This window comes from Notolepis coatsorum (genome assembly GCF_963971535.1).
Source record: "Notolepis coatsorum genome assembly, chromosome: 5".
Classification (NCBI taxonomy): domain Eukaryota; kingdom Metazoa; phylum Chordata; class Actinopteri; order Aulopiformes; family Paralepididae; genus Notolepis; species Notolepis coatsorum.
This window is the reverse complement of record NC_140169.1, coordinates 192,404,010-192,430,638: the sequence shown is the minus strand read 5'-3', so window position 1 is coordinate 192,430,638 and position 26,629 is coordinate 192,404,010. Positions and strand designations below refer to the sequence as shown.

The window sequence follows — 26,629 nt, the reverse complement described above, 5'->3', positions numbered from 1 at the left end:
CCAAACGTTCGAACGTTCGAACCTTCGTTCGTTACGTTGGCATTCGAATTCTAAATCAACATTCAAATTTTTAATTTTTTATATAAAATGTATTTTTATTACAAAAAAAAGAAAAAATTATTAATTCTGTTTAAACCAATGGGGTTTTTCTTCACAGTTGCAGATAAAGATTAGGCTACACTAATATTATAGTATTAAAATAAACTGATGAGTTATATATTCATTAAAGAAAGTTGATTTAATTGATTTAGTTGGGCTGGGGCTTCTCCCTGGGCTGGGTCTGGGGCTGGAAAGTTGATTTAATAAAAAAAGAAATTCATTTAATCAGATTAATCACTTTATTCAAATTGAGGATTTAGTTTGAAGATAGTAAAAACGAAGGTTCGAACGTTCGTTCTAAAAACCCTGACGAAGTTCGAATCCCAAAAACAGGGTTCGGGGACAGCCTTATTCTACTGTCACCATGTATGCATATGCTCACTATGTGTATTTATTGCTCCATCTCCGCCCACTACAAACATGGGAACTCTCTAACCCCTGTCCCGACTCCCAACCCCCCCCCCCCCCATCTCTCTGAGTGCTTGTCTCGTAGTGCTGACCAAGGTGGTGGATGTCTCGGGGTCTTGGCCAAGATTGCAGTGACTGTTCTACGTGCACCACCGAGGCCATGGATCAGCCTCTTACCGTCTTCTGTCCGTGGTCTGTCGACGTGGTTTCATTGCTGGGTTAAGTACTTCTATTCTATTCACATAATATGCTTACTACATATATCTATTATATTCACATATATGCTTACCACTTGTATCTATTGCTATGTCCGCCCATCACAATCACGCAAGCTGTCTAACGCCTGTCCTGTCTCCCTGTGAGTGGCTGTCCCGGAGTGATGATAGGAGTGTTGGACGTCCTGTGATGAAGACCGGGAGGATGCGACCCTCTCTGCACCACCCCCCTGTCTCCCCGTCTCCGACTGTCTCGTAGTGATGACCGGTGGTGGACGTCCCGTGATGATGACCGGGAGGATGCGACCCTCTCTGCATCGCCCCCCTGTCTCCCTGTCTCCGGCTGTCTCAGAGTGATGACCGGAGTGTTGGACGTCCCGTGATGAAGACCCGGAGGACGCGACCCTCTGCGCCGCCCCTTTGCCTCAAATAGATCCGCTATCAGCTCGATCTTTACTCTTTCAAAATGTTCAGTTGCTATCGCTATCAGCTCTATCTTTAATCTTTCAAAATGTTCAGTTGCTATCGCATGCACTTATCTGTGTTTCACTACACACATGAGTGCATGCTTACCAACTGTTCGCCTGTTTTACTGCAACACTACTATCACTGACATCTAGGAAGGAAGATCCCCCCTTGAATGGCCCTTCTAAGGTTTCTCTCCTACACATTGCCTGTGGTGCATTTTTTCCTTACCTTCGCATGGAGTATGTCTGGGAGTGTTGCATTTATTTTGCATTTATTTTAACTTTTTTGGACTTTATGGTGTTCTTGTTTTGTTCTTGACTTATTGTGATGTTTCTTCTTGACTTGTTTAAAGAAGACGTGTCCGGCCCATGGGGACATTAACGTGTGTTGTCGGGCCATACAAATACATTTGATTTGATTTGAATTCTGAATCTAATCTAATCTCACAACTTGATGTGTTTGTGTTTTGCATAACATTTTTTTTCCACTTTTTCTCCCATTTTCAATTTTTCTCCCATCCCAATTTCGTATCGTCCAATTCAACCCTCCCCTGTCTTTGAACGCTGTTTCATGCCTCCCACAAGCCGGCTGCAATGTGGACTAAGTCATACATAGCACAAGTCCCCTCCGATACTCAAGGTAACAGCAGTCGCATCTTTCCACCTGCCCGGCTCGATCTTTCAGCGTCGGGGGTCTGGGCTTTGGAGAGGCCCCGCCCCCGTAGCTTCCTGATTCTACTGCACAGGCGCACCAACCGACCTGTAGGAGTCGCTGTCCACAACGCCCGATCCCCACCCATCAGTTTCCCTCCCCCTAATACTGCCAATGTGTATTAGTGCGGACGACCAGCTAAACTGAAAGCAATGTGGAGCGCTGGGCTCGAACAGGGAGATGATCTGTTTGAGCCCAGCCTCCAGTATTCGTGGTGAGCGCCTTGCCCACTGCACCACGTAGCCGCCCTTTTTGCATACAATTCTGTCTTGTTCAGGTTACTTACAACCACATGTATAGAATGCACACATACTCATAATCATGAATACTAATGAGTAACGTGGGGTCGAAACCAATACATAGAGATAGGAGAGGTTCTATTTACCCAATTTCATGTAATAACGTATATACACATACTAATCATAAATACGTGGGTCATACCAGGGTTTTTATGTAAAGTGCTGACTGGGTTCTAAACCTTTCAGTTATTTAAATAGAATCCTGGGACCAGCGTTCTAAACCTTTCAGTCATTTAAATAGAATCCTGGGACCAGCATTCTAAACGTTTCAGTAATTTAAATAGAATCCTGGGACCAGCGTTCTAAACCTTTCAGTCATTTAAATAGAATCCTGGGACCAGCGTTCTAAACCTTTCAGTCATTTAAATAGAATCCTGGGACCAGCGCTGCCACTGTCCTGTGAGCTCAGCATTTTCACATTGTAGTTAAGGAAACGTCATCAACATCTCAACCTTTTGTTTTTCTAAAGACCTCGGGTCGTACCAGGAAGTAGAGGAAGGAGAGGTTGGTGGCTGCAGCGCCCTTCACTCTGCTGTCCTTCTTTTCAAAGGTCTTCAAGGTTTCCACAGCCTGCAGAGTAGAAGCCATCACAGATATTCAGCGTGGCTCAGGATGGAAAGGATGCACGAATGGGAACTGAGTAGGGGTGTAACGATACACACGTTTTCAAATCTGATAAGAATTTCGAATTTGCGGTCATGTCTTTATTCATTCAAATGTATTCATACCACAGAGCTCTAATTATACATTATATATATACACACACTATACAGCTTGTAACAAAAAACAAAAAACAATAAAGATTGTATATCGATACTTGGCGTCATTGTATCAATATAATATCAGCATGTAAAATATTGCAATATATCGCTGTATTGATTTTTCCCCACACCCCTACTAGCTAGGTTATCTATCACAGGGCTGCTGTTACGATACAACTACTACTACTACTACCACCACCACCACCACTACTACTAGTACTAGCACTACTGTACCACCACCACCACATTCTGCTGTAAGGAGAGAGGGAGGGAGCCATCGACACATGCATCTTAAAACTGGACATACTGTATATCCTCTAAGAGAGAGAGAGAGAGATAGGGAAAGGAACACAAGAGAGAACGTAAGGTTATCCTATAACCCTAGTTATATGATACTGGCTGAGCGTCTCGCTCTGCCTTCTGAGATAACCCATTATCTCTATCACCTAGTGTGCTCCGGGAAACAAAACAAATGCACCAACTTGCACGTGACCACGCCACTCCCATGCGTCCCCTATATTACGCCGGAAGTGGTCACGCCTCACCCTTCCCAGTTTGATTTCCATAAGCGGAAAACATCCAAGGGACCTCAGGGCGCTAAGAACGAGACGCTCAGCCAGTATCATATAACTAGGGTTATAGGATAACCTTACTGTAATAATGTAAAGGTCCAGTCCAAATGTTCTTTTGTGATGTTTATTTCACGCTGTCAAAAGCAATACAGGTCCAGTGCAACACCCAGCTGTTACTCATTATACTACCTAAGTAGGTGTGTCTCATAGGACACTGCAGGTGAAGGTCTCACTGACGTAACCCGGTGAACCCACATTATAACAATCCCTTCCCCCATAGTCTTGAAATATCATTGGTATACATTTTTTAAGCTTAATCTCAGCTACAAGGTAGGGGGTAGACTGCCCCTCCTCCAGACACCCAAGGGGATTATTCTGCCCCTGCATTAAAATAAGTGGGTGCCTGCCTAACTCTACCTGGATAACAACGTCCTATTTCTGGATCCGGTTCCGGAGGCCTCAGCACGACTGCCTCGGGTGCAGGAGGTTCCGGAGGCCTCAACACGACTGCCTCGGGTGCAGGAGTCTCTGACCCTGGATGGACTGCTTCTTGTAGTGAAAAGCTCTCCTCCGGTAGACTTGCTGGCGTGGTGTTTTGATCATAACATGGACGCATCTGATCCTGATGACGTCTCACCAACTTGCCGTCCTTTTGTGTCACCCTCCAAGACACTGGACCGGTCCTCTCTGTGAGTGTTGCGGGAATCCACTTCTGGCCTGAGTACCCTCTCACATAGACGGAGTCAGACTCTGTGAACATCCTGTCCCTGACATGCTTGTCATGCTGCTCTTTTTGTTTGTCCTGATTTAGTCCAACTCTATTCGCTAGTGAAGGACGCACTAGATCCAACTGAGTTCTGATTCTCCGGTTCATGAGTAGCTCAGCTGGCGTAGCTCCGGTTGTGGTCTGAGGGGTTGATCGGTACTTAAACAAGAACCTGGATAGCTTTGTCTCCACACTACCCTCCCCCATCTTCTTGATGCCCTCCTTGAACACCCGCACTGCACGCTCAGCACAGCCATTCGAAGATGGATGGTATGGTGCTGTTGTCACATGCTTTATGCCGTTTTTTCTTAGGAAGTGTTTGAACTCTGCACTAACCAGACTTGGTCCATTATCACTAACCAGGACTGCTGGGATTCCATGGGTGGCAAAAATGCTCCTCAATTTCTCCACTGTCATGGATGAAGTAATAGACTGCATTGGGTGAGCCTCAATCCACTTTGAATAGGCGTCAATGACTATTAGAAACATCTTTCCATATACTGGCCCACAAAAATCCACATGCAGCCTCATCCAAGGTTGGTCTGGCCACTCCCACGGGTGTAAAGGTGCTGCTGCTGGGGCGGCTTGGTTCAACTGACACGAATGACAGCTGCGCACTGCTGACTCTAAATCTGCATCCATGTTTGGCCACCACACATAACTGCGGGCCAATGTTTTCATTCTTGAGACCCCTGGATGAGCCTCATGAAGCTCCTTGATCATAGTCTGTCTTCCTTGTGGTGGTATTATCACTCTACTTCCCCACAGGATGCACCCGTCCTCCACACTCAGTTCATATTGTCGTCTCGTGTAAGGCTGTATTTCTGGGTCTGTGCTCTGTGAGGGCCAGGAGCCCTGCAACAACCACTGGTGGACCCTGGACAGGATAGGGTCCCGACGAGTCCAGTCTCGGATGTTTTTTACCTGCAGTGGTGTACCATTCATATGCTCCATAAGCAGCACCACCTCTTCCTCCTGTGGTACATTTCCGGGCTTTATGGGCAGTGGGAGTCTGCTCAGTGCGTCTGCATTCCCGTTTTTTTGAGCCCTCCTTATACTCCAAGGTGTACTCATAGGCGGCTAAAATTAATGCCCATCTTTGCATTCTGGCTGCCGCGAGCTGTGGGATGCCCTTACTCTCTCCCAAAAGGCCTAGTAGTGGTTTGTGATCCGTCGCAATAGTGCAGTGTTTTCCAAACAGATACTGGTGGAATTTCTTTAGACCAAAAATTATAGACAGCGCCTCTTTCTCTAGCTGTGAATAGCCCCGTTCTGCTGATGACAGTGACCGTGACATGTATCCGATTGGCCTGTCAGAGCCATCTGGAAACCGGTGTGATAATACTGCTCCGACGCCATAAGGTGATGCATCACAAGCCAAGTAGAGCGGCTTTGTCTCATCAAAGTGCACTAATAATGTTTCAGACTGGAGGCACTTTTTTGCCTCCTCAAATGCCTGGGTCTGACATTTTCCCCATCTCCATGGGATCTCTTTTCTCAAAAGCTTGTGTAGTGGCTCCAATATGGTCGACACATTTGGCAGGAACTTGTGATAATAGTTTAGCATGCCCAGAAAAGACTTTAACTGTGTCTGGTCAGTCGGCTGTGGGGCATTTACAATGGCCTGTACCTTGTCAGCCACTGGTTGAATCCCTTTGTGGTTAATTCGATAACCCAGGTAAACCACCTCTGGTACCATGAACACACATTTGTCTCTCCTCAGACGCAGTCCTGCAGCTGAGAGTCTCTTCAGCACTACCTCTAAGTTGTGTAGATGGCTGGCATCGTCGTCACCGGTCACCAGAATATCATCTATTCTCACCACCACCTGGGGAAGGCCTTGTAGTAGGTTATCCATGGTGCGCTGGAATATGCCTGGTGCTGATGACACCCCATAGGGTAGCCTGGTGTACTGAAACAGACCCCGGTGGGTGTTTATTGTTGTGAATTTCTTAGATTCTTCATTCAGTGGGAGCTGTTGATAGGCCTGTGACATGTCCAATTTTGTGAATTTCTGTCCCCCCCCTAATACCGCCAGCAAGTCCTCTGTTTTGGGAATAGGGTAGTTGTCCAACTTGGACACTGGATTCACTGTCACTTTATAGTCCCCACATATTCGGGTTGTCTTGTCTGGTTTTAGTATGGGCACTATGGGAGCTGCCCACTCTGAAAAATCCACAGGCTCAATTATGCCTGCCCTCTCCAATCTGACCAACTCTGCCTCCACTTTCTCCTTGAGAGCATAGGGTAATGGCCTGGCTTTAAAATACCGTGGCTTGGCTTCTGGGTCCACATATATCTTGGCTGTAGCCCCTATTAAAGTGCCCAGCTCGCCTTTAAAAACATCCTCATGTTGTGCTAGCAGAGCATTTAACTCCTGCTGCTGACCTATCTGTAGTCTGAAAATGGCTCTCCAGTCTAGCCGCATAGCTTTGAGCCAATTTCTCCCCATCAGATTAGGCCCCTCCCCTTTTACCACCAGCAATGCTAATTTCTTGGTCTGCCCTTTGCAGGTGACTTGTGCGTGCATCTTGCCTAACACTCCTACTCTGTCTCTGGTGTATGTGTACAGTTTTATTTTTGTTTGATGGAGTGGCCCCCCTCCCATCTTAGTGTAGGTTTCCTCACTCATAATAGTCATACCTGCACCAGTGTCTACTTCAAAGTCAATGTCATGTCCATTCACCGACACTTGCTCTCTGTATGGCTCCACTCTCTCTCCATCATCCAGATTATACAGATTGTGTGTATAATCCTCCTCTTCATACTCCAGTGTGTGGGTTGCACCCAGTCCATTTCCCCGGTTCTGTCTGGGCTGTCTGACCTGCCTGGGGCTGCGGCATTTTCTAGCTAGATGTCCGCGTCTTTGGCAGTTGTGACAAACTGCATCTATGAATCGGCAATCCGCCGGCCCGTGATTTCCTCCACATCTGTAACATCCGATTCCTGCCGACGGTGGTCTGCGCTCCGGTGCTGCAGGTTGTAGTTTTTTTTTTTTTTTTTTTTTTTTTTTTTTTTCCCCTCCATTTTCCTCCGATTTTCTCCCATCCCAATGTTAGTCGTATGCCAATTCCCAGTCCCTTCCTGGTCGCTGCGCACTTATCCCCCACAGTCAGATCATCTGGGAGAGTGGAGGCTACCACGTGCTTCCTCCGACACACGTCCAGCCAATCACCGCTTCTTTTCACCTGGCAGCGCGGATTCTCATTGAGAGGGCGTAGCGTGTGGGAGGACCACACTATCCCCCTCACGTCCAATCCGCGCTTAGCAGGCGCCCCGACCGAACTGTAGGAGTCGCTGTTTACAACGACCCGGACCCACCCCGCCAGCTTCTCCCACCCTCTGATACAGCCAATTGTATCAGTGCAGACGGCCAGCCAAGCTGGTGACAACCCCGGAGCTGTGAGCTGGATTCGAACAGGCAAATCCAGCTCAGCTCCGGGGCTGGTGACGAACGCAATCTCCGCTCGGCCACCTAACCGCCACTGCAGGTTGTAGTTGTAATTTATGAATGGGTCCCTCCACTCCCGTTTGCTGCAGCTCCGCGATATCTTTAGCCGCTGTTTCCATAGTGATGGCCAACTCAATAGCCCTGGCCAACGTGAGTCTGTCATCCGGTTCTGTTAACAGACGCCTTTGAATGCGATCGTCATTTATCCCGCACACCAGTCTGTCTCGAATCATGTCATTTAACGTAGCGCCAAACCCACAATGTTCAGTGATTCTCTTCAGCTCGGCTACAAATGATGACACAGACTGTCCTTGCTGTCTCGTTTTCTAATGAAATTTAAAACGCTCCACAATGGCACTGGGTTTAGGCGTGAAGTGATCACTCAACAGTTTCAATAGCCCCGTCAAGTCCGAATCTCCTGGCTTACCCGGCAGACACAAATCGCGCAGCAGAGCGTAGCTTTTTCCTCCACATGCACTCAGGAATATGGCTCGCTTTTGTCCTGCATCTGTGATGTTGTTAGCCACAAAGTAGAATTCCAGACGTTCCACGTACTGCTGCCAATCATCTGTTTCTTGATCAAACTCCTGGATTTTCCCATACGTCGTCATTTTTCTAACGTTCGGCTAAAACTCCAAGCTGTTTAGTTCATCCTCGTCGCCAATGTAATAATGTAAAGGTCCAGTCCAAATGTTCTTTTGTGATGTTTATTTCACGCTGTCAAAAGCAATACAGGTCCAGTGCAACACCCAGCTGTTACTCATTATACTACCTAAGTAGGTGTGTCTCATAGGACACTGCAGGTGAAGGTCTCACTGACGTAACCCGGTGAACCCACATTATAACACTTACGTTATATATCAACTGGCCTCACGTCTTGCTCTGCCTTCTGAGATAAAGGGCAGAGCGGATGCGTGGCCCCGACAAATGCACCATCTGAGGGCCCGTAAGCCCCAGCCAGGGAGGAGGGGAGTCCCGTCCACCCGCCCGTCCTAACGAAGGGGGGGAGGCAGTCAACTCCACCAAAGTGCGAAAAGGGGGGGGGAACCAGGCACCCCAGTCATGTCCATGAGGTAAAACCTAACAAAAGGACTCAGGGAGGACCAGGAGGCCGCAGCACAAATGTCCTCCACCGAGGCCCCCCCTAACAGGGCAGCAGAGGCCGCCACACCACGAATGGAGTGCGCCCCGACGCCCCCGGGGGGAACCTGTCCAGCCAACGTGTAGCAAAGGGCAATGCCCTCGCACAACCAATGTGACAGGCGCTGCTTGGACAGCGCCTCACCTGTGCAAGGGCCACCGTAACAAACAAACAGTTGATCGGAAGCCCTGAGACCCTGAGGTAACCCCCAGTGCACGGACAGGACACGACAGATGAAGGCTCGACTCCAACCCACTAGCGTGAGGAGGAGGATGAAACGACTGAATCCCAATATCCCAGGAGCGACAAGAGCTCCGGATATTCTTTGGCACGAAGGCCGGATCAGGCCACAGAGTCGCCTGCTATCGGCCCGAATAGACAGGTACTCCGACTGCACCGAGAGAGCACATGGCTCACCCACGCATTTAGCGGAGGTGATGGCCCAAAAAAGGAACGCGGTCGTAAGACAGACGATCCAATGGCGCCTGCTCAAGAGGCTCAAACTGGGCCCCCAACAGCCTTTCCAGAACAGTTGGAGGTCCCAACTCGGAGACAGAGAACGTTCCACAGGCTTGAGATGCTGTGCGCCAAGTCCCACGAGAGGGTGGCTGAACAGTGTTCTGCCCTCAAAGCCCACATGAGAAGAAGATATAGCTGCGGCATATACCTTCACTGTCGAGGCCGACCGCCCATCCAGGATAGACTGCATAAGGACAGAACCAAGTCCAGGGGGCATGACACCGGGTCCAAGCCCCTAACCTCACACCACTCTCGAACCATACGCCACTTCCCTGCGTAAGCTGCGGTAGTGGACGGAGCGTGCGCGTTCCGGATGACGTTAACCACAGAAGAGTTAAGACGCATCCCCACCAGATTCACCCTTTCAGCAGCCAAGCCATCAGGGGCTGCCCCAGAACAGGAGGCAGAACAGAGTTCCACGTGCCTGAAAGACTAAGACTAAGCACGGAACACCAGTGGTGGCTGCTGACCAAAGTCTAGTACTAGTGAAGCACTGCTCCACTAGTAGTCATGTAACAACCTCCACTGCGGTGTGCACCCGTGAAGGGATAAATGAATGAATGAACGAAAACTCTTTAACATATTGCAGAATGGGCTAGCCCAATAGACAATATTGTTAAGTGGATGCAGACTAGCTTCTTAGAAAACGTTAGTCCTGCCTACATCAGGGTCCCCCATTTTAATTTCTTTTTACTTTCTTTTATTTTGTGTCATAATGAACATCACATTGCATTAATCATACAGTATAATATACTTGATTCACATAGTCAATGACATTTGTTACTCAGGCTCTTCCATCTTATTCAATTTGTTTTCAAAGTATTCAGCATAATCAAAATAAGCTGTATAATCCGAGTACGCCTCATAAACAACCCAGGGGGGGGGGGGGATTTTTACATTTTTTTAAGGACATACAGTAGGATAAGAAACGAAAAAATAAATAGAAAAATAAATTTAGCAAAAGGAAAAAAACAAATTTAACAAAAAAAGAAAAAAAAAAGAGAGGGAGTCAGGAGGGTCAGACTCATGCTAGTGTATCTCCAGGTACAAGGTTACAGGTGACCATCTCTGCATAAACATATCTTTTTTCAGTTGCAATTGTGCAGTCATTTCTTCCATTGTATACATCTGTCTCAGTCTCTTGGTCCATTGTTTGATTGTCGGTGGTTGATTTTGTAACCATGCCATAGTTATCATTTTCCTTGCTATTAACAGTATCACTCTCAAGATGTATAACGTATCTCCATAGTATGTGCCTTTCGGTATACATCCCAAGATATAGTACGATGGATTCAGAGGTAAATCAAGATTTAGAATGGTTTTAATCTCAGTTTTAATCTCATCTCATATTCACCCAAAATGTCTTGGACAGTCCCAGAAAATATGTGTATGATCTCCGATCATTCCACATCCTCTCCAACATAGTGGTGAGGACCCACCAGCAAATCCGGAGAGAACTTGAGGAGTCCTAAAGTACCTGACCTTGACCTTCCAGTCAAACTCCTTCCACATTGGGCTATTTGTGATTTTATGATTGCTTGAATGGCTGTCCTCCCATTCTTCATTTTCTATGATCACATTAGCTTCCAACTCCCATTTTTCTTTAATATAGGTGGTGTCTCCTGGATCGTCTAGTTGTAACATGTTGTAAATATTGGATATCTGCTTTCTTTCCATCAAGTTTTTTTCTATTGTGTTAATAAAGTACCACTCCACATTTGTTGGCGTCTCTTAATTGCTTCCCACTCACTGTGAGTCATTACATAGTGTCTTATTTGAAAGTATCTAAACATGTCTTTCGAAGGTAGATCAAAACATTGCTGTAGCTGTGCAAACGATTTAAAACAGTCTCCTTCCATTAATTGATTGATAGTAACCAGGCCCAAATCCGCCCATTTTTTAAAACCTCCATCCTCCATAGCTGGCCGGAATTCTGTATTGTCTGCTATTGGCATGGCCCTAGATATTGATCGTGGACCTCCCCTTTTTCCTTACACTTTCCCACACCTTTAATGTATTTGTAATCCATTTGTTACCAATCTTACTTTTTTTCCAGTATGCTTTTCCCAGGAATATTATGGATCTGAGAGGAGTCTTTGGAATTGAGTTTTGCTCAATCTGTACCCATCCGGAGTCTAGGTCCTTTTGTATACAATGCACAAGTATGCGTAATTGAGCTGCCCAGTAGTAGTTTCTTAGATTTGGCAGACCAAGACCACCCTTGTTCTTTGGCAAACATAGTGTTTTGAGCCTTACTCTAGGTCTTTTCCTCTGCCAGATAAATTTGGATAGGAGTTTATCTAACCTTTTAAAGGTAGTGGCAGGTATTGGTATAGGTAGAGAGTGAGACTGGAAGAGGAAAATAAGTCTAGGTAGCACATTCATTCGAATTGATTCTATTCTTCCCACTAGGGAGAGAGGTAAAATGTCCCATCTGGCCATGTCTGATTTGATTTGTACAATCAACTTTTCGTAGTTTGCTTGATATAACTGATTGCTGCTGGGAGTCAGAGTGATTCCTAAATACCTGAATCCGTCTCTAGCCCAATGGAAGGGTGCTATACTATTCAGATGTGTTGGCCATGTTCCCACTATCATCATGGCTTCTGATTTGGTCTCATTTATCTTATAACCCGACAGTTCGCCGTAATTTCTTAAATCCATCATTATGTTTGGAATTGATTCTAAAGGGTTTTTGATATAAAGTAAAATGTCATCAGCAAATAACGAGATCTTGTGTGTAATGCCTTTTTGGTCATCTATTCCCTGTATCTGAGGGTTTGATCTAATCATCTCTGCTAGTGGCTCTATGCCAATCGCGAATAGTAACGGAGACAAAACGTCTCCTTGGCGTGTCCCTCTCTGTATCTCAAAGAAGTGAGAGCAGTGACCATTCACCCTTACTCTAGATTTAGGATTTTTATATAAACATTTTATCCAATCTATAAATGTGTTATTGAATCCCATACCTTTCGATGTTAGTTCAAGGTACAGCCAATCAACTCTATCAAATGCCTTCTCGGCATCTAAGCCGAGAAGCATTGATGGTTCTTTTCGAGATCCAGCCACTGTTTGCAGATTTAAAGTTCTTCTGATGTTGTTAGCACCCTGTCGACCAGTGATAAAGCCAGTCTGGTCTGGGTGGATCAGTTTTATTATATGTTTCTGTATTCTTTTTTTAAGTATAGATGTCAATATCTTGAAATCGTTGCAAAGGAGACTTATGGGCCTATAGGAACTACATCTTGTGGGGTCTTTACCTTCTTTATGTATTACAGAGACAATAGCTTCTGACCAGCTTCCTGGTGGGTCTCTCTCAGATAGGGCATAGTTATAAACTACACTTAATACTGGTGTTAACTGTTCAGTGAAATGTTTATAAAATTCATTTGAAAACCCATCTGTACCTGGGCCCCGTTCCTCGTACCTGGATAACTGAGTTAGCCGGATAACTTTAACTGGATAACTGAGTTAGCCGGACTTTCCGGTTCCCCGTACCTGGATTTTCCAAATCACCATGACAACAGATCCAAAAGTTTGAGCCTGGTCGAAAGCAGAGTTTAAGTTCAAGTTAGCCTGAACCATCGCCACGCCCCCGCAAAGAAGTGACAGCCCGTTTCCTGAAATTATTCCCACAGTCTACGATCTGCATTATACCATTCTGAATTACGTTTTTGTGCTCCATTCTTCCAGAGGGGGCTTTTGAAATGTAAAATAGACCCAAAATGCTGATACTAAATTCACTTTGTCCTAAATAATGCACGTTATATATACCGTGGCGCTCGCTCGGTGCGATGTACACATTATGACGTGGTTATTTTAATTGTAACTGGGATTAAGATGTCTGATGAGATGCGCTGTTTGACGGATTTGAGAAATTGAATGAGCCGTTGACGTCACATTAATGAATGAGGATAAAGAAATAAAACTTCATTCAAAATAAGGAATATTCTAAACACGGGTCTCTCGTTCATTAATGTATAAACAATGAATTTATCCCATCTGGCACAGTGGTGCAGCGGTAGTGCTCAAGCCTGCCAACCCAGCGACCGGGGTTCGAAACCCGGTGTTTCCAATATAATTTTTTTGAATATAATATTAATGATTATACGCCAAAGTAGCCTGGTTTCAAGTTAAAATATTATAAATCTACATGCATTGAGGATGTCATTCTTTATATAGCTCTCAACGTGCACCAAATTGAATTATTCCTATATTGCAAAAAGAAGGAAAAGACTAGGGTCTCGAACCCCGGTCGTCTGCGTGAAAGTCAAAAGATCAACCCGTTAGACCACAGTGGAGATAAGTTAAATATCGACTATACATCAATCAATGGGTAAGAGAGCCGTATCGTAATTCTGTATAACAGTTTAACTAATTATTTTCGCTAGCAAGATCTCATTTGATTATTCAATCCAGCAGGCAAGTTTAAAGAAATATAATCTGATTGATTGAGGTAATGAGGGACTTAAAATTAGCCTATAGATAACGCATTTAACTTGTCGGCGAGGCGATTGAGCCGTACTGCAATATGTTAATAAAGTTCTAAATCAATTAATCAATCAATGCCGCTAGAGAATCAGATTCTCTGCTATCGATACGTGCTGGCTTTTCAACTGAAGCGGCCGCGCGCATTTAGCCTGGGTCGCAAGTCTGGCTTGAGTTAACGAGACTGAATCCACCTTCGAGGAACAGGGAAATCCCGGCTTCAAACATCGGGTTAACTGAAGCTGGATAATGACATCTTGATCGACTTAGTTGAACCAGGTACAAGAAACAGGGCCCTGGTGATTTATTGTTCTTAAGCATCTGAATAGTTTCCCCTATCTCCTTCTCCGTAATAGGGGAGGTCAGCTCATCCGCCTCATCTGGGGATAGTTTAGAGAGTTTAAGGTTATCTATGAAGTTGTTGATTTTTTCTTTCTTGTTCTCCAATTGCTGTGCTTTGTAGAGGTCGGTATAGTAATCTGCAAATGCATTAGCCATTTCTTGTGTTTGCATTACTTCCATGCGTGTGCTGGGGTGTTTAATCTTTGGAACTATCCGACTTGACTGTATTTTGTGGAGCTGGAATGACAGTAGCTTGCTTGCCCTATTTCCCATCTCATAGTAATTCCTACCAGCAAATCTAAGGGCTCCTTCCGCTTTGCATGTCAACAGGTCATCTAGTTTTTGTCTGCAGGTTAGTAGAGCTTTTAAGTCTTCCTCATCTCTGTTCAGTTTATGTTTCCTTTCTAGTATTTTTAACTCATTTTCTAGGTTCTGCTGTTTTTCATTTTGCTGTTTCTTTAGTGCACTTGAAATTGAGATAATTTTACCTCTCATTACAGCCTTTGCCGCGTCCCATAAAATTGATGGTGAGACATCTCCCTTATTGTTGAGATCAAAATAACTCTTCAGTTCTTCACTTATCCTCTCCCGTGTGTGAGAGTCAGACAGCATGGATACATTGAGCCTCCAATATTTAAAGATCTTATTGGTACTGAGGTTAAGTTGAAGAGTTAGAGGTCCATGATCTGAGATGGTCGCTGGTTCAATGATACATGATTCAACCTTGTCAATATCTTGCTTGGAAATACAGAAGTAATCTATCCGAGAGTAGCTACCATGGACCCCAGACCTAAAGGTAAAGTCTTTCTGCCTAGGATGGTGGAAACGCCATGCATCTGTAAGTCCAAATTCTTTTATCATTGCATTCAGTGATCTAGATTTTTTTGAAATGGGTCCACAATCTACAGGAAGTTTGTCTACTTTTGGATTTAGTACACAGTTGAAATCACCGGCCATAAGGATAAAACCTTTGGAGTTACCAGCCAAAAGTGTGAGGTTCGCCTGTTCCCTGGACCTTTAATTCCCTGTCTTCCCACCCACTCGCTCCGTTCCTCTAAGGTACTTTGTTGATTTATTGCATTCCCTGCCTCGCTCCGTTCCTTTAAGGTACTGTGAGGATTCTGTGTTGATTGGTCCGTGCCGAACACACACTTCTAAGTCAAGTATCAATTACCATCACGCACCTGATGTGTGTTCTAATTAGCGCCCCAGAGGGCTTTAAATACCTGGACTTCCCCTCCAGTCCTTGTCGGGTCGTTCCGTATCCGTATCTTATCTGTATCTGTATGCTGGTTCTTCTCCGGCGTGAGACGAGGTGCCAGCCATCGCCACCTGTCGCCGTTTGCCTGGAGTGGGACACAGCCGGTGCGCTCTCTAATTCTCTACGGGAGGTTTTCCAGTGTCCCACTCCAGACGTCTAGCCGGCGCGCTACTACTCCAGACGCGCATCGCTTCCTAATCCTCTACGGGAGGATGCGTCTCTCCGAGCCGGCGCGCTCTCCAAGCCGGCGCACATCGCTCCCTATCCTACGGGGGGATGCGCGCTCTTCAAGCCGACGCGTCCCACTCCAGACGTCTAGCCGGCGTGCTACTACTCCAGACGCGCATCGCTTCCTAATCCTCTACGGGAGGATGCGTCTCTCCGAGCCGGCGCGCTCTCCAAGCCGGCGCACATCGCTCCCTATCCTACGGGGGGATGCGCGCTCTTCAAGCCGACGCGCCCCACTCCTGACCCCGAGCCGGCGCGCTCTCCAAGCCGGCGCACATCGCTCCCTATCCTACGGGGGGATGCGCGCTCTTCAAGCCGACGCGCCCCACTCCAGACGTCTAGCCGGCGCGCTACTACTCCAGACGCACATCGCTCCCTATCCTACGGGGGGATGCGCGCTCTTCAAGCCGACGCGCCCCACTCCAGACGTCTAGCCGGCGCGCTACTACTCCAGACGCGCATCGCTTCCTAATCCTCTACGGGAGGATGCGTCTCTCCGAGCCGGCGCGCTCTCCGAGCCGGCGCGCTCTCCGAGCCGGCGCGCTCTTCAAGCCGACGCGCCCCACTCCAGACCCCGAGCCGGCGCGCTCTTCAAGCCGACGCGCTCCACTCCAGACGTCTAGCCTGCACGCTCCTACTCCATCCCTGTAAGCAGCTCTGGCCCTCGCCCTGTCCAAGGCCTTAACCCTGTTTTCTCTGTCCCTGTCTCCAGCCCGCCTCCCCGGGCCTCTGTCCCTGTTCCCCTCTCCAGTGCCCCTGTTCCTGCCCTGTCCTTTGCCCTGGCCCTGTCCTTTAGCCTTAGCCCCTTAGCCTGCTCGCCTCTTAAAGGCACAGTGCCAATTTTCCCTAATTCTTGTTTCCAGTATTTTGTGTTCTCCCTTAAAGGGACAGTGCCGCTTTTTGTTTGTATTCAATAAATGCCCTGTTCTTGGCTTACTCTCATACCTGTCTTGTGTTGTGCGATTGGGGTCGGTTACAAACCATAACAAAAAGTGAGGCTATACCTTTAAAGAAATTGGGGCAGTCTTCATTTGGTGCATATATATTTAGAAAGGTTATGATTGATCCTCCTATTGACCCCAGGACCATAACATATCTGCCCTGGTCATCTGCAATTTCCTTTTCTTTGGTGAAGTATACTGATTTGTTAAATAGAATAGCCACTCCTCTCTTTTTCCCTGTTTGACAGGACGCACTATACACCTGGCCCACCCATTCTCTCTTCAGTTTCTGGTGTTCGTTTATTGATAAGTGCGTTTTCTTGAATGAATGCTATAGAGCACTGCATTTTCTTAAGTTGTCCAAAAAGTTTCTTCCTCTTTATTGGGTTGTTAAGACCATTTATATTGTAACTAATACATTTAAGGCTTGTCATAATGTCATTGTATTTCGTATGTACAACATAGATCTATCTTCCATAGTATATGAGCTTGAGGCATTTGTCAAAGAGTATACAACATAAAAAACAAAATGGTCCCCTATTCACTTGTAAGGGAAAACCTAGGGCTTCCAATTTTCCAGTAAGCTGTCTTACATAAATCACAAATGAAATAATCTCCCGATGTTCTAGAGAGGTGTAGCTTTCTCCTCTCTCAGGGAGCATATTGCACTAAGTGCAGAGAAGCTAACCACGAACGTATAGGGTTAACCTTTGCCTGATAACACAGGCTAAGTGTGATCCGTCTATGGCTCAGTCTCTGGCCTCAGAACCACATATAAACTAAAGTAGATTTGATATATTTAAATTTTCCCAACAGGTAATTAATACTCAGGGTAAAGAATAATCATATTAGTCAGCAGCATGTCCATTATTTCTTGTGTTTTACACTTATTGTAAACATTTCGTGAGTCTACTATATCTAACTGGTTTACTCATCTTTATCAGCAGGCATGCGTAGTTCATGGGACGGGGTAGCACGGTGTGCAAGCTCACTCGCTATTTGCATATCAATAGCGCCGGTCGTCAGGTGTGTTAAATACGTTCTCAGACACATTCACACCTAACTTGTTGTGAAGACGTGTTACATTCCATTCGTAGAGGCAATTAGGCACTGTCTTTAGTCTGTGCCCAAGCGAGGGGACATTAAATGCGCATTCGCGGGAGCGCGCGCACGCGCCGGGAGCGCGCATGCACGTGGTGCGTGTCACCCCAGATGATTTCAATAACGCACCACTGTTTATCAGCCATGAATGATCTTAGGTCTGCGGCAGATAGTGACGTCATGGCTCCTTTCGTTCGCTGCTCTCGCCCGCTTCTTTGTGTTCTCCACCTGTCCCTTGTCAGTTCTCTTTGTAGTTTCTCTCTTTCGTCGATTTGGACATGAATTCCCAGTTCTTTCAGTGTGGGAATTGCATCCACCAGAGAGTCAAACACCTTCGTTCCCGATTATGTTGTCATCCTGAGTCGTGCCGGGTATGGGCAATTAGCGCGTATCCCTTTTTCCTTCAGCTGTTTGATGACGTGACGCACCTGTCCCCTCTTCTTTTGCAGGTCTGGGGAGTAATCGTGATCAAAATAGATCCTTTTCCCTTGAAATGTGACGGATTGTCCCCATGCAAGCTGTAATACCTGTTCTTTGATATTGAAATCTAGAAAGCGCACAATGATAGAGCGCGGGGGGGGGGGGGGGCGCTAGAATCTCTCGGTTTGGCCATCAGTGATCTGTGCGCTCTTTCTATCTTAATCTCAGACTCAAGTGTGGTATCCTGACGTAATGGTTTCACCCATAAGTTGGTTTAGCCCAGACTCTTGATAATGACGTCAGATACGGTACCTGTCAGTTCATGTATGCAACCCCCAAATGGAAGTAAACAAACCTTGAGCTATAATGTCATTGTGTGGACATTCAGTTATTTCTGCTAGACACTAAGAGTGACAGCCAGAATAGAAACATTACATGGTGTCAGAATTTTAAGCTTATTTTGGAAATGTTTGGAATGGACAGTTCGGGCGTTCCAATGCCGAGAATGGACTGGGACTCGTCCAATCTACCCGATGCATGGAGGAAGTTTCGCCAGCATGTGGAGTTAATGTTTTCGGGACCTTTGTCTGCAAGAACAGAAGAGGCGAAATGCAGCTACCTACTCCTGTGGATAGGAGAGAAGGGCAGAGATGTCTTCAATACGTGGACTCTAACGGTAGACGAAAGGAAGGTACTGAATACGTACTATGCAGGTTTTGAAGCCTATGTTATACCCAAAGCTAACCCCATTTTGCACGTTATACGTTCCACGAACGGATACAAGGCGACAGTGAGAACTTTGATCATTTTTTTTTTTTTTTTTTATATATTGGTCTTTTTCCCCCTCCATTTTCCTCCGATTTTCTCCCATCCCAATGTTAGTCGTATGCCAATTCCCAGTCCCTTCCTGGTCGCTGCGCTTTACCCCCCACAGTCAGATCATTTGGGAGAGTGGAGGCTACCACGTGCTTCCTCCGACACACGTCCAGCCAATCACCGCTTCTTTTCACCTGGCAGCGCGGATTCTCATTGAGAGGGCGTAGCGTGTGGGAGGACCACACTATCCCCCTCACGTCCAATCCGCGCTTAGCAGGCGCCCCGACCGAACTGTAGGAGTCGCTGTTTACAACGACCCGGACCCACCCCGCCAGCTTCTCCCACCCTCTGATACAGCCAATTGTATCAGTGCAGACGGCCAGCCAAGCTGGTGACAACCACGGAGCTGTGAGCTGGATTCGAACAGGCGAACCAAGCTCACAGCTCCGGGGCTGGTGACGAACGCAATCTCCGCTCGACCACCTAACCGCCTCACTTTGATCAGTTTGTAACAGAGCTTAAGCTGCTAGTGAAGGACTGTAATTACGACAAAAGTGACGAAATGGTCCGAGACAGAATCGTGGTTGCCACTAACTCAGCAAGAGTGAGGGAGAAGCTGCTCTGCTACGGTCCAGATTTAACGCTGGAGAAGACGATTGACATCGCAAGATCACATGACATTTCCCAGCAACAACTAAAAACAATGGGATGTGCGACTGTGAGTGGAGCTACTCAGTCTGTGCACGCAGTTAGCAGCAGGAGACCATTCAAACCGGACCAATCACGTTATGGTCGCAAAACAGTGAGCAGGGCTGACAGGGCTGACGTCATGCAGGAGGAATGTGGAGCATGCGGGAGAGAGCACAGCCGTGCTCAGGAATGTCCAGCTAAGGGACGTCAATGTAACAACTGCAACAAATTCAATCACTTTGCTAGGATGTGCAGGTCAGCACCACAGCGACGTCAGATAAAGCCACAGGCAAAGAGGATGCATGCTATATCTGACACTGGTGAGCAGCAAAGTGATGATGATGAACTGTACATTGACACTATAACAAAACAGCATGCAAACACAGACAAAGAACAAGCCTTTGCAGAATTACAAATTGGAAAACAGAGGCACAAGCTCAAATTTAAAATTGACACAGGTGCTCAGGCTAATGTGATACCAGCCAACACATTCCATGAGCTATTTGGAAATGTAGTATTAAGCCCGCAGGCCAGCAAGCTCTCAGGCTATGGTGGGCATGTGCTTACTGTAAAAGGGGCCTGCAGGCTAACATGCAGATATAAAGAGAAGACAGTCATGCTTGACTTTGATATAATTGATGCCCATGCTCCACCTGTGTTGGACATTCAGTTATTTCTGCTAGACACTAAGAGTGACAGCCAGAATAGAAACATTACATGGTGTCAGAATTTTAAGCTTATTTTGGTCAAAATAATCCATACAGTCAATGCACAGCCCAAACCACACATGAACATCATGGATGAATATGCAGATGTGTTTGAAGGCATTGGACTGTTTCCCGGTGAGTGTACCATTCACCTCAGACCTGACGTAACACCAGTGGTGTGCCCACCTCGCCGCATACCATACGCCCTACGTAGTCGGCTCAAAAGTGAGTTGGATGAAATGGAGAAAATGGACATAATCCAGAAGGTCACTGAGCCAACAGACAGGGTCAATGCACTGGTGGTTGTAGAAAAACCCAAAAGGAAAAAGCTTAGGATTTGTCTAGATCCCCGCCCCCTGAACAAAGCCATCCTGAGACCCTACTACCCGCTCCCTGTTCTAGATGACATTACCCCAAAATTAGCGGGTGCACAGTATTTCAGTGTGCTAGACGCCAGGTCTGGGTACTGGAATATAAAACTCAGCCATGAGTCATCCGTTCTCACCACGTTCAACACCATCTATGGCAGATATAGGTTCAATAGACTCCCATTCGGAATCATATCTGCACAAGATGAGTTTCAGAGACGAGTGGATGAGGCCTACGAGGGACTCCCGGGCGTCGCCGCCATTGTCGATGACATCATTGTGTATGGCCGCACGAAAGAGGAGCACGATGCCAACCTGCGTGGCATGCTGGAGAGAACCAGACAGATAGGAATAAAACTGAACAAAGACAAGAGCACCATCTGTGTGACAGAGGTGAACTACTTTGGACACACACTGACACGAGAAGGTGTCAGACCTGACCCCAACAAGGTTTCGGCGATCAAGGACATGGCCGCGCCACAGAGTAAAGCAGAGCTGGAGACAATATTGGGCATGATCACGTACTTGTCAAAATTTGCCCCCAGACTCTCAGAGGCAACGGCCCCGCTCCGTCAACTGTTGAAAGAGAGCAGTGAATTTGTATGGGACTCGAACCATGATGTTGCTTTCCAGCAAGTGAAAAGCATTTTAACACAAGAGCCAGGTCCAGTACTTGCCTACTTTGACCACACAAAGGATGTGAAACTGCAGGTTGATGCCTCCAAATATGGATTGGGAGCAGTCCTACTGCAGCAAGAGAAACCAGTCGCATACGCGTCCAGAGCACTGAATGAGACTGAAGTCAATTATGCTCAGATCGAAAAGGAGCTGTACGCCGTGCTCTTTGGATGTAAGCGATTCCACCAATACCTGTACGGACGCCAGGTGATCGTCGAGTCAGACCACAAGCCACTGGAGACAATAATGCGCAAACCCCTTGCAGCTGCACCGCCGAGGCTCCAACGCATGATACTTCAGTTGCAAAGATATAGCATTAACATTGTTCATAAGCCTGGAAAGCAGATTCCAGTGGCAGACACACTATCTAGGAAGCCGCTAGCGTGCTGTGATGACTCACTGAGTGAGGGCATGGACTCGCAAATACACTCAGTTGTAAGCAGTGCGCCTGTGAGCGACCGGAAAATGGAAGACATCAGAACTGCTACAGCCAAAGACGAGCAGCTCTCAGCCTTGAAGAAGATCATCCAATCAGGGTGGCCAGACACTGCAAGACAATGCCCCTCTGCCATCACTGAATATTGGAACCACCGGGATGAAATAACAGAATCGAATGGCATTCTGCTTAAAGGTGAGAAAATCATTGTGCCACACTCACTCAGAGGTGACATGCTGTCACGCATACACACAGGCCACTTCGGCATGGAGAAGTGTAAGCAGCGTGCAAGAGATGTTCTATTCTGGCCAGGGATGTGCAAACAAATAGAGACACTAGTTGGATCTTGTAGCATTTGCCTCGAACGACGCAACTCCATCCCCAAAGAGCCAATGCTGTCACACCCCATTCCAGAGCGACCTTGGCAGGTGATAGCCACTGATCTGTTCAAATGGAACAACACTGACTATATAGTTGCAGTTGACTATTATAGTAGGTATTTCGAGGTAGAAAAAATCACTAGCCTCACATCCACCGCTGTGATTCAGAAACTCAAGGCCATGTTTTCCAGGTTCGGGATTTGTGAGAAATTGCTCAGCGACAATGGACCGTGCTATAGCTCGCAAGAGTTCAAGAACTTTGCGAATACATGGGATTTTGAGCACATCACAAGCAGCCCCCTGTACCCACAGAGCAACGGGCTGGCTGAGAAAACTGTGCAAACAGCTAAAGCCATCATGGACAAAGCACATGCACAGAGGTCAGATCCATATCTCAGCCTGTTGGAATACCGAAACACACCAGTGGACGGATTCAAGTCACCAGCACAGCTGCTGATGAGCCGATGTTTGCGCTCAATCCTTCCAACCACTGAGAAACAGCTGCGACCAGAACTTGCCTGTCGCAGTGCAGTTCTAGGCAGACGAGAACTGTGCCAAAAACGTCAAAGGCAATACTACGACAGAAATGCCAAACCACAGCCTGCACTGCCAGTAGGAGCCACGATCCGCTTCCAGCAACCAACAGGGTCGTGGAAACCCGCCACAGTCGTCGGACCAGCAGGGACCCAGCGATCCTACAACATCATCACGGATGAGGGCCACACGCTCCGGCGCAATCGGCGTCACCTCCTACAGACCACCGAGGGAGATACACGTCACGGAGTGGCAACGGATGGTCAACAGGTCGAGCCTCAGGCCACTGAGACTGTACAGCAGACTGTTGAAAATTCCCCAACTGTGCCACCACAAGGCATTACTACCAGGTCAGGCCGCTTAGTTAAGCCGAGAGACATTCTAGACCTGTGACTATTATTACACTGATGTTGTTAAAAGAAAAGAAAAGATTTTTTTTTTGGTTTGTGATAGATGTGATTTGCACTTATGGTGTTATATGGTGGTATAATTATATGGTGTTATAATTAAATGCACTTATTTTGAAAGAAGGGAAATGTGGTATCCTGACGTAATGGTTTCACCCATAAGTTGGTTTAGCCCAGACTCTTGATAATGACGTCAGATACGGTACCTGTCAGTTCATGTATGCAACCCCCAAATGGAAGTAAACAAACCTTGAGCTATAATGTCATTGTGTGGACATTCAGTTCTTTCTGCTAGACACTAAGAGTGACAGCCAGAATAGAAACATTACATCAAGTTCAGGTGTTATTTTCAGGGATGTTGTCAATAGCTGCTTCACAAACTCTTTAGTATCCTTGTCCTCGCTACCTTCAGGGACTTGGTAGATCCGGATATTGTTGCGTCTGAGTCTGTTTTGCCAATAGGGTCCAGCTGCAGCCCCGGAGATGTTCTCTCACGGGCAACTTCCGCCAGCCACACGACATTTCTGCCGCTGACAGGACACGCGCTGATTGGCGGAAAGTACGGAAGTATCTCTAAGTACGTCTGACGTTTCTCTACGTCCGTTAGCGAACGTTAATTGAACGTCAAAAGCAAGTACGTCTGTGCTGACGTGCGGTTGTTGAGAGTGATTGATTGAAGAGTTCCTTGTTCCATGAGAGGGGGGGGGGGGCTTGTATTGATCAGGTTAGTAGATATTGTACCGATCAGGTATTACAGATCATATCCGCATGAAATAAACTAAAATGTTAAAACCCATTTAGACTGTTTATCATTCCTGTACTGTTTATACTCTGCTCCTGTGTTGTAACCCAACCCCCTCCAATGTACAGTAAATGACCAAGTATGGTTTTGTCAATATTCCAATGTACAGTTTTGCTTGTACAGTTGTACGGCACTTATCACCTAGACTTTGCATAATAATAGGATGCGCGCAATTCTGCCTCAGTGACGAAGCCCAAACATCGTTTGACCGCGTATGCCCAGCACTGCACCCCTGCCCCCCCCCCCCCACCTACCCAACCTCCTCCAATGTACAGTTTCTACGTCAAATGTATATACTCTCTTTTCTGGACTCTTTTTGTATCACAAACAGTACTGTATTTGCAAATCTGGTATGTCATAAATGTATAGATGTAGCAGTACTGTCTATCTGTATGTTGTGTATGTCATGATGAATTGAAAATGGGGGACCCTGATGTATACAAGACGAAAGTCTTTCTCTGGTCTGCATCCCCTTAACAATTGTATGTATTGAGCTGTACTGTACTGTACCCATTCTGCAATCTGTTAATAACGTTTTCAATCAATCAATTTATTTATCCTTTATTTATCCAGGAATGTCCCATTGAGATACAATATCTCTTCTTCCAGGGAGTCCTGTCAATCAGACAGCGTTTGCTCTGTACCTACCTGTATTCCAATAATGGATTTGTCCATACCTGAGATCCATAGATGTCCCTATAGATATATCTCAAAATACTGAGGATAAGGTGTAACAAATACAAACATAGTTCAGTTATTGGGTTGTAATGCTAAAATGCGTTTCAAATCTAATGGCATTACATAACTATTTACAGCTTTTAGGTAACACAAGTGTTATTGATCTAAGCAATGGTTATTTCAACATGTAAATGCAATAATAAACTGCAGAAGAAATCAGTCGACAGTGTTTTTAGCAATTTGTAAAACATTTTTTATTTCCATTGCCGAGAACCAGTCCCATGGCCAAATGATGGTTGAAGGCGTTATCTAGAAGAAAGCACAAACATAATTTCTGTTAGGCCAGTACAGCTCTTGTGCATTAATCTCTTCAAATAAGGGACAATAATAGGACAAGTAATATTTCTGTTGCAGATAATCACCCAGACACAAAAACCATGCTACATATGCATTACTGACATGCAAATCTAACAAAAAGACATAAACAGTCACTTTGCACAGGGTGTCCAGTTGTATGTCCAGAGTTAATAATATTGTATATTGTTTACACTGCCTTTTTATTCTATTTTTACTTCTCCACTGTACTATAATTATGTGACCTGTACCTCTATGTCTTCTACTACCTGTACCTCCCCCCTCCCCATGCTGCTGAATTTATCTTATCTTATGAATACAAGGTAATAATAAGGCTTACCTTGTAATTGCATTTCTCCATCTTTGTTAAAGTTGTTTGCTTTTGACGTTCAATTAACATTCTCTAACGTAGAGAAACGTCAGACGTACTTCGAGATACGTCAGACGTACTTCGAGATACTTTCGTACTTTCCGCCAATCAGCGCGTGTCCTGTCAGCGGCAGAAATGTCGTGTGGCTGGCGGAAGTTGCCCGTGAGAGAACATCTCCGGGGCTGCAGCTGGAGGCTACTCTGTTTTGCAAATCTTCACATGTTGCCGACATTTCTGCATCTCTTCTTACAAGGTATTTGAGCGCCCTCTGGTGTCTCATTCCTCTATCATCCAGTTTAGTGATTTCTGATTCAATGTCCGTAATTCTACCCAGTGGTGCAGTGGCAAATTGACAGTAGGTCAAACGATCCACGCGCGTGCGCGCGCATGTGCACGTGCGCACGCGCATGCACATTTTTTTATTTTTTTTTTATTTATTTTTTTTGCCTTGAAATAGAGAAGCTGAAAAAGGTAGCAGGATGTTGCCTATATTGTCAACAGATATGGTTGAAAAACAAACAATGTTTTAAATGTATTGATACAATTTCTTTAATTGAATCAACTTAAACTAGATTTAACCAGCATATTAAGAGCAAGTTCTCTACTGTGCAGAGAACATCAAAACACATTCCCAGCGTATGAAAGACAATGACACTAATTGCCTCTATGGATGGGATGCAAGTTAACATTCCATGGCAATGACAGACACAGCCCATCGTTCACACCAAACCTGATGAGGGGCAGGGATTCAATGTGAAACGCCCTACCCAAAGCTGTAAAGGAATGTGAATCACTATTCAAAAACACTCAAAACCCAGTTGTACAATAAATGACCAAGTATGGCTTTGTCAGTATTCCAATGTACAGTGTGCCCCCCCCCCCCCCCCCCCCAATGTACAGCCCCCACCCACCCAACCTCCTCCAATGTACAGTTTCTACGTCAAATGTATATACACTCTTTTTCTGGACACTTTTTATATCACAAACAGTACTGTATTTGCAAATCTGATATGTCATAAATGTATAGATGTAGCAGTACTGTCTATCTGTATGTCATGTATGTCATATATATGTTATGATGAATTGAAAATGGGGGACCCTGATGTAAACAAGACGAAAGTCTTTCTCTGGTCTGCATCCCCTTAACAATTGTATGTATTGAGCTGTACTGTACTGTACCCATTCTGCAATCTGTTAATACACTTTTCAATCAATCAA

General features: G+C 46.0%; 1 protein-coding gene across 1 annotated transcript in view; it reads right to left on the bottom strand.

Annotated features, from left to right (window-relative positions):
• The window catches only part of LOC311228495 (intraflagellar transport protein 88 homolog), a gene marked incomplete at both ends in the record, with an annotated part of 245,256 nt that overhangs the window by 108,024 nt on the left and 110,603 nt on the right, over window positions 1–26,629 (bottom strand). The window contains one exon of the mRNA XM_084314399.1: window positions 2,684–2,770. Within this exon, the coding sequence (XP_084170525.1) occupies window positions 2,684–2,770 (87 nt within the window). The remainder of the gene's footprint in view (window positions 1–2,683; window positions 2,771–26,629) is intronic.